Source organism: Ammospiza caudacuta, chromosome 1 (assembly GCF_027887145.1).
Source record: "Ammospiza caudacuta isolate bAmmCau1 chromosome 1, bAmmCau1.pri, whole genome shotgun sequence".
NCBI classification, from domain to species: Eukaryota; Metazoa; Chordata; class Aves; order Passeriformes; family Passerellidae; genus Ammospiza; species Ammospiza caudacuta.
In genome coordinates, this window is record NC_080593.1 from 36,141,964 (window position 1) to 36,151,442 (window position 9,479).

A 9,479-nucleotide genomic window follows, 5' to 3' on the forward strand; every position below is an offset into this window, starting at 1 on the left:
GAATAGAATCTGAATCAGTGGTTGTGAAAATAAGAGCAGGGCAAATTGTTTCCCATTTCTTTCAGATTGAGGGAGGGTTTGGAAATCCTGACCGCTCCCAAATGAGAGGCCTTTGTGGAGCTTACAGTGGGAAACATTAAATTTTCTCCTGCATTGTAAGAGAAGAACAAACTTCCTATTAGAGGAATTCACTGTTTTTCAGTGAACCTTACTCAGCAGAGCAGGAACTCCTCAACAAGACTGAAAAATGTCATGCTCTGGGACAGCCTGGGAAAATGCAGTTACTGTAGTTGTAGGGATCCAGCAATCCTCTGGAACAGCCCTACTGTAATTTGGTTTGATTCCTTAGGCAAGCACTGGTCCTTATGAAATGTTGTGGCCTGTGGTACTGAGGTGGTGCTGATGACAACCTGTAGCCATAGGAAAGAAACAGTGGTGGAAGAGAACTCAGCACCTACCACTTGTGTTAGCTTCAAAAGGAACTATGAATATTCACCATGCTCTGGGCACACAGCTAAATCCAGTCCTTGTGTTTGGAGCATTGCTTAAAAAAAAACCTGAACAACCAGTTATTACTGGTGATATACTGTATATAAATTTTCTGAAACATGGCCTAGCTTTTACTGGAAATTTCTTACTTTTAATTTGTTCTTTCTTTCCCTTTTTCTCTCATCTTGTAGAATGGAATGATTGTCCATATCCCTTCTGGCAAATGCATAGAGGCAGCAAAGAGTGAAGATGAGAAGGACTTGTTTCTGTCTGCATGTAACAAGAACACAAATCAGGTGTGGCAATTTGAGCGTTCCCGTGGGCTGCATCAGAGGTGACTGGCAGGTCTCTGCAGAGGTCAAGTCTCCAAAGTTTAACATTACTTCTGCTTGGGATTTAAGATGCATTTCCTGCAAGGACAAGAAAGCTGTTTGTGTTTGCTGTAGTATGCAGGGAAGTCAGGAATTTCTCTTGTTTAAAAGCCTGGCTCCTGGTTAACCCAGCTCTAGCTAAAACCTCTATTTATTCTGTGAAGCAGGGAACAGAGAGATTGTGAGAATCAATAAATTCTCAACTCTGCTATTGCAGAAGACACTTAAGTTTGCCCTTTGATGGAAACATGGAAAATTGGCTGCCAGACAGCTTGTCTTCAGTATATGCTGTGACTTCTCAGGATACAGAAAAAAAAGTGAGATTTTTGAAACTGTAAGAGGAAACCAGCTAAACCAGGACAAGAGTTTAGCCTTGTTTTACAGTGCCCTCGACTCATATAAAACAAAGTAGGTTTTGTATGTATGAAATTAATAGATGTTTCCACATGTAATGGCAAAAATTTTGTTTTCCAATTAACCAGAGCCAAATTTCTACTCTCTGTGAGTAGAGCACAGAGCACAGAGCATAAATTAACACTTAATTAGGCACTAATTGCTCTAATTGACTTGGACTACTAACAGTCCTCAGTGTTTGGCACACCCTTCCTTAAATCCTTATCCACAGTCTAATTTGGATGGGAGAATGAGACTGAAATATTAACAATTTTTTTGTTGTTGTTTTAATTATATTTAAAGACAACTCCTCAGGAAACTTTTGTGGTACTAAGGAGGGTAACAACTTCTCTGCTTATTTGGGAATAGAAAGAATCGGTGGCATCATTTGCTCTTGTAAAGCCATGGGATGAGCTTACTATTATTATTATTATTATTATTATTATTATTATTATTATTATTATTACTATTATTATTGCAGTAACAGAAGTGCTGGCTGAAAACAGCAAGTGAAGGGAAACGGCCAGTTTCAACAGTGGCTACCTAGGAAGAAAATACTGGTTTGCTTCCATTTGTTTGCAGCCTGAGTTAAGTCTTTCAAGCTGTCAGTTTTAGCCAAAAAGATTGTATAGATTCTTGCTGTCATGGGTCTTCAAGATGTTCCTGAAAAGACCAAATTTTCTAAAGAAGCTTCTTCTGTAGAGCCTGCATTGCTGCTGACCTGCTGTCATTCAAAGGAGTGAATGAGAGATGAGGTTAGATAACAAGAATGGTCCACTTCAGTATCTCATTAGGGTACTTCCCTTTTTGAAGATAAAGTCAATGATGACACTTCCCAAGAGCCTGCTAAGAAAGAAGAACAGAGATTTGGGAGTCTTCCCACATCAACACCACATCTAATTTATATAGATCAATAATAATCATATGTACATATTAAAGGGGAAGGGCATCTTTAATGAAACTCACTTAGGTTTTGCATTATTTTCAAGAGACAGAAAATTGTGGGGTTTTTTTAAATGCACAGCACATTGTTTAAACTTCAGAGAAAGGAAGGAGTAACAGATTATTCTGCTTAGAGCCTTCCAGTTACCTGCTCTCAGTAAATCATAATAAGTTGGTATCAAGCATATAAAATTGGTTACAACAGAGGACATGAAGAGTATTCTCTGTTGTGTTGTCCAAAACATCTCCCAGTGTCTAATTCTCTGTCTACTTTGAGTGCTAAAGATTCCACGCTGTGGTTTCAGGCATCACTCCAATCATCTTGATTACCACTTATGCTTTCTTTGATAGCATCAGAATCTATTACTATTTCTGCTGTGTCATTTAAAATTTCCTGTGACATTCTGGAGAATGCTTTAATTTTCAGCTAAGATGATGATAGCAACCTCTTCCAGAACACAAGTGATACCTGACCATTGCCCAAATCTAGGGTGAGAAAAGAGAATTTTTTAAATTGCATAAATGCTGTTTTAATGACATGTGATGCCTTTATTTTAAATTATGACTATGCCAGGTTTTTAAATTATGTATTATTTATTATATTTTGGACACTAAACTGGGAATATAATTCCTTCAGAATTTAGGTAAATGTTAAAAAATGTGTATACAAATATGGTAATTGACCACAATTATATTTATCTCAAAGAAGAATGAAAATATTTTTGGTTTAGAGAGGAAATGTTTGGAATTTCAGAGACATGGACATCTTCATTTATACTACTTTTTAACATAGTGTTAAAAACCTAGAAAAGAAGGTTTGCTGTAGATATATGTACCATATAAAAATATGTTACCTAATACCTCTTCAAAAGATAAAATTAAAACCTACGTTGCAGTACCATTTAGGAAATAATTGTTAATGCACTTGTTTCACTTAGTAACAGAGTAAATGTGTGTTTGGTTTCCAAGGGAACTGAATTCCAGAGCATGAGCCAGAAGGGAACGTGGATTGTGGAGCACACTTCCCTCTAATATAAACATAACTTAGTACACACAAATTAAAAAAAAAAAACACAAAGGGAAAGCATCTATCCCTGTTGTTCCTACTTTCCTTCCTATATGGATTTTAACTGGATTGGTTGGTTTTACCAATATTGTTTCCTCATGGTGGTCATTCAGACTTTGCCCCTGTAGTTACATCCATCAGATAAACTCTCCTCATGGGACTGGGCTCAACAAAGAGTGGTGGCTAAGCATGCTGGTATGTTTTCCTCATTTTTACCCATCTTTCATGCAAAACTAGCACACAATGACGCTTTGAGTGCCACAAAACATAGAATTACTTTCAGTTATCTATTTAGACATGGTCAACATTTCAGGTTCCACTAATTCCTGTGACAGGAGAAAAATGTAAGGACAAAATGTTTCATGCAAGAATGAAGCAGTTTAAACTTTGAAAGCTTCCAAAGCCTCAGGCAAGAGCAAAGGAATTCCAGCATAACACAAATAAATACCTTATAATGTAACTCCACCTGTTTCTTTGAATTTCACAATCCAGGCACAGTGCTTTGAGCCAAACCCACCCATGAAGCTGAGCTAAAAGGTCAGATTCAGGAACTGGTCACCTTTTGGTTGACAGCACTTACTAAACAACCTAGTTTATTCCTCTCCCAGCTCATGGAAAATGGAAGAAAATAAAGCCTTGAAATGCTATTCAGAGTACTTTTAAAGCAAGTCTCAGTTGATGCAGTTGGTGTTGGCTGCAGGCTGGGCTTTGTCCTGTTAGTGAGGTGCCATCACTGGCACAGAGAAACAATGGCAGCATTCCTCTCCATGTGTTAACCTGAAGTCTGAACGGGGACAGAAGGTTTATCAACCTTCATGCTAAATCCTGTAGCACAGAAATGTTGAGGGTATCTCTCAGTCCACGTGTAAGTGCTTCCAGGTGCTGCCTTGAAGACATTCATTGAGCTGTAATACTGCTGATTGAAATGCAAAAGCTTCCATTTCTGATATCCCCAGGAAAAAATGGAGCTACGTTCAGGCATCCTAGAAAAGAACAGTAACAGCCTAGGTTTCCATAACAGCTGGAAGGTGACATGTGAGTGAGAGTTTTCAGACTCTGACTTTCTATCTCATTTTATCTCAAGCAGTTTGAGTCAAACTGCAAACATATTGGAAGAGAGTAAAAAAGGAGTGTTTTGCAAATAGGTAACATGTTTTTAAGCTCATGTTTTTAAGCTATGCAAACTGCACGTGTCTGCCCTGAATAAAGTGTATCAATGCACAGAGAAACATATTTTTATTTCCTTCATTGTGTTATGATTTGTTAATGCCTTCTTTTCCTCATGCTGCAGCACAGCTGGTCTGCAAAAAACCCAGTCAGAAAGCATCCAGTGGCGATACCCTCATTCAGCCATCACCTGACAGTCTTACAGAAATGTACAGGAGGACTTGCCCCTGTCAGCATCTTAGAGGGGGGTTTGAATCTGCAGACCTTTGCCGTAATTTCCATTGATTTCTTTGGAAAGGTCTGAATAAGGACTCCAAACACAGTCCCTGGAACGCGTGAACTCCAGCACACCCTTCGGGCAGCTCACAGCTGCTTATTCACCAGGTGCTTTGGAAGGATGTTTTGGAAAAACAATCTGGCTGCATTACTTGAGAGAGAAGCCATAGTGGTTTTGCTATCTTTATAGCTGCTCATTTTTAACTTAATTTTTTTCATTAGCTATCAGTCTTGGGGATGATTATGCTTTAGACACATGGAAGAGGATCCACCTCTGTTAACTGGGGCCACCTGAACAGTAGTCACAACTAAGGCAGTTGTCTAAGTTTCTTCTGCTGGTGAGCAGAGTACATTTCCAGAGGTAATCAATGGCAAGTATTTAACCAATATGGGTAAATCACTATCTAGAAATGCTTGCTTTCTCTACTGATTAAAGAGGGTTTCTTGATAATTAATTTAGATGTCATGTATCAATTTTAAACTGGAGTTAAGTGGAAGGAAAATAATCCCAAAGGGTACCCAGGCTAAAATCCCTTCCAGGAGCCCAACCCCAGTGTCCAGCTCTTCCAAGATTCCCCCAAGATCTGGCTTTAGGCACAGAGATGACAGCCAAGAACAAACTTGCTACCATCTGCAGTTTCCTCAAATGAGTTAAATCCAACAGCAGACTTTTCCAAGACAGCTTCTTTGTTCACAGACTGAGAGACCCCATTGTGTAGGATGCTGTGTTAAAAGATGATCTAGTCCCAAAGGAATAAGAATTTAAATTTTCAGAAGTGTCTCTATAATATTTTGAAGATGTTAACTCTAATATTAATAATAAATCTTCTATATCTTTCCGCTGAGTAGGCTGGAAGGCTGCAGCAGAATTTTCACTACACAGAACAGACACAGGTGCCAGGATTGTTTGCAAGGTTCTTCTTAGCTTGAATCTAAGTTACAGACAGACCAGCCTGAGGGCTGAATGCATTACTCAGTTTCTAAGTGGCTGCACAATGACCTTTCTTAGAGTCCATCACCTTTGGTAATACTATTGTGATATTTATTTACACCAATCGTAATTTTGTATTGCAAACTCAGAAAAAGGTAAAAGTAATTAACTTTTTGAAAATTTGCATATTATAAAAATACTAAATATATTTTAAAATATCTAATCTATTTTGTGCAATTACTCAAAAGATTGCTCTGCATTTATTAGTCCCTCAGTCTTACAGACTGCTAACAAATAATTTAATAATGTCGCTTACATTGTTATAGGCATAAATGAGCCATAAAGGATTACATCCCTCAGTATTGTATTTTTCATGGTATTTTTTATTCACTTGTTATTATGCTATTAGGTGAAAACTGAGTTTTTTTACAGTCTCTTTTTTATCACTTACTGTAATAATAATTACACAAAAAATTTAATTGCAGCTCCAAAAGAAAATCAACTGCTGCTTTGATGTATCAAGAGTTCAAGATGGACAACATCAGACATTTATACCTGAGTACAAGCCCTAGGGAGGCTGCTTGGGAGATGTATCATCCTTTATACATCTAGTTTGGGATTACTGAACAAACTAAAAGTGGTCAAAAGCTATAGCCAATTCAAAATGTTGGATGCAAACATGTTCTGCAGAGACAACAGGTCATTGCATTAGTGTCATCTTCTTTTGCTTTCCCTCTTATTAGCACACACTTTGCCTGCTTGGAAATCCAGAGCCAAGCAGTAAACAGTGTTTAATAATCAAAATACTTCAAGCGGGCAGACTCACAGAATTCATCATGTCAATTAAAAAGTAAGCCTTGCAGTAAATTTCATATTGGACGTGTTGTCTTGTAAACCCTTGTCTTACCTAGTTTGTGTATGTGTCATACTTAACAAAAACTGATAATCTGTGGTGCCAAGAGCTGCCTTCACTTACAATCAGTCATAGAGCCTGGAAGACCACTTGGTCTGATGCTCCCTGAGCCCATGCAGTCCAGCTGATGGATCCCTGGCTGCCACAGCAAGCTCCTGGATGGTGGTGAGAGCCACTTCTTCAGGGCAGTTTGCTGCTGATTCCTTGGCTTGCAGAAGCAAAGGAAACATGAATTTCCTGGTGCAGCAACCCGCGGGCAGTCTGTGGTGTCTGCACACATTCGCACACGCACCAGCCCAGGGGCAGAGCCCGGTGCTGACGCTAAGGAAATAACTTTGAGTTGTGTGGTTTGGGCCCAGCTCCTGCTGCTGGAACAACCTTCTGTGTGCAGCCCATGACAGAACTCTTAAGATTCTCCACTGCCAAGAACAACTCTTAAATCAGCAACAAGAGGAAAGGGTGAAACAAAATAGGTCTTGACACTAGAAAAGAACTTGATAAGCAAAATAAGAACAATGAGACCATAATTTGCTTATTGCAAGAAGATGTCCGTCTTTTCTATAAAATATACAATTTTGGCAGTTTCATTCAAGATTAGATGTAACATGATGCTCAGACTTGGCAGACAGTGGTGATTTCATTTTGAGGAGTTTCCAAGGTTTCTGAATTTGCTTTCAGACCCACCATTTCCTGTGCTCTCTGGAACAGAGCTGGGATGCTCACACAGGCAGTGATGAGGGAGGTCTGCAGGCCAGGCTGCCCATGGCAAGGTGCTGGGCTCTGCTTCCTTGTCACCCATCATAAGAAACAACCTTTTCCTCTGGGCTGTCTTACTTTCAATATGTGGGCAAATTTTGATGAAAAATTGTTTTCCTGGATTTTTACTGCTAGATCTTGTGAACATGTCTGCAACAATTACATGCCAGCAAAAACTGCAGATTCAGCAAAATTAGGAAAATCAGTATTTGATTTTTAACAGGGAGAAAGAATATAGAGGCAAATGGGAAGAGGAGAATTTAATTTCAGTTCCCAAGTACCTCCATCCATTTCTTTTTATGGCACTGGAGGACTGCAGAACAACCCAGCTGGGCTACTACAATAACAGAAGCCTTAGGTTTATGTTGCAAGTACTGGTTTCTGATGACATGCCTGACAGGGAAAGGCTTTTTTACATTTTCATATTTGCTTCCTAAAGTGGTAGCAGTGAAAATGAGAATGAGGATGTCTCATTAAATAAATGACTGTCTACCTGTGCAGCAAAATTTAACTAGGTACATAAAACAAACAATTGACACTCTCTGATTGGAGTTCAAAGTTAGGCCACTTCATTTATCAGCAAATGTTGCTGTGTTTAGTAGCAATTAATTACAGAAAGGGTTTTAAAGTTTGTGATGTAATTTTTAAAAAACCTAAGCCTTTATTCTCAGACCTAGGCCTCTGTAACAGTGTCAGATTTCATGTGGTTCATGTCGATGTTGTGTTGATTTAAATAAAGTTACAGCTATTGGCAGAAACAGCTTACATAAGAATGTCCATTTTCAAATACCCCTCATTTTTACTTTGAATTAGAAACTGTGTTAAAGTGAAAAGCATGAAAACATGAATCAAATAGCAAGAAGTCTAAAAAAAAGGAGATGCAGAAGTACATAAACATGATGTACTATCTGAAAGACTACAGATCATAAAGTGACCTCATGAATTTGAGAAACTTGGTGATTTTTGAGTACACTGGATTTAAAGACAACATGCCAAGGTAGAGAAATGTCTGCCTAACATTAACAGTAACACATGCTGTCCCGCACACTGGGTTTCAGGGACCAGACACTGAGGTCCAGCTTGTGAAAATGCTCTAGTCCAAAATTAATAGGTATGTTTTGTCTCCATTCTTTATTGGTTTTAGGACCTCTAATGGCAGAAAAAAAGGCATTTGTAGAGAAGGTCATCTGCAAAGCTCTTAACATGAAAGCAAGTATGGCCAGTATCGGCATGAACTCCAGCCAGTAAGAAATAAATGTGAAAATGCCATTTAATTAAAATTCTGGATTTTCTCCAGGAAGAATTATCTCATCTTCTTTCTCTTTATATACTGCATACTGCAAAAAGAATAAACTGAAGCAGACTTCTCCACTTGTGAAGGGAATTATGCTTTTGTGCTAACCTAGGAACATCATGGTACACTGATTTTTAATAAAAAGCTCCACTTTCTCCCCTCCAGCACCCCAAAAAAATCCTACTATTCTTCTGTGCATAAGTGTCCAAATCCAGTGCTCCTACTGCCTAACTCAATGAAAGACTGAAGTCTGCTAGGAAAATGTCCAAGACATAAAATACATTCAAAGCTACTGGTAACTTATTTCATGCCTGTCACTAATCTTTTTTGCAAACAGCTACTCTCAATTATTGATATTTCATTATGGGGTTTCAAGGTGACTCTTGATGACAGGTAAAACCACAAATTTTCTGCTTCTCAGTAGGAAGACTGATAAACACTAGAAATGTACATCACACCAGGAAAATCTGTCCCTCCAGGTAACTCCCATTTTGACTCTTGACAACAAAAAAATGTTGGGTTTTGTCTGCATCCCTTTGCCAGATCGTTGCAGCTGCGCCAGTTCTATTAAAACCCCTCACTTTTGTGGATCTAGGATTTGTCACTCTAAACAGAAAAGAATATTAAGCTGCAAAAAGGGCAAGAACAATTTATACCTGCTCCTATACTAGGTCTCATCAGTGCAACTCTATTATTAAAAATGTTTGAAACAAACCTGTGAAATAAATAGCAAAATTAGTAAACTCCCTACATATGGAAAAAGTCTACAGCTATCAAGAACACAGGACGGCCATATTCTTTTTTTTCTTGGTTCTGGCAATAAAAAGACAGTCCTAATGGAGAACACAGGAGAGCAAGTACCAGCAGAACTGACAAGATGG

The 9,479-nt window shown here is 38.5% G+C and overlaps 1 protein-coding gene across 1 annotated transcript in view; it reads left to right on the forward strand.

Annotated features, from left to right (window-relative positions):
• The window catches only part of GALNT15 (polypeptide N-acetylgalactosaminyltransferase 15), a 31,809-nt gene extending 25,283 nt beyond the window's left edge, over nucleotides 1–6,526 (forward strand). The window contains exons 11-12 of the mRNA XM_058812026.1: nucleotides 681–785; nucleotides 6,121–6,526. Of these exons, the coding sequence (XP_058668009.1) occupies nucleotides 681–785; nucleotides 6,121–6,207 (192 nt within the window). The 3' untranslated portion in view covers nucleotides 6,208–6,526. The remainder of the gene's footprint in view (nucleotides 1–680; nucleotides 786–6,120) is intronic.
• The last annotated feature ends 2,953 nt before the right edge of the window (nucleotides 6,527–9,479 follow it).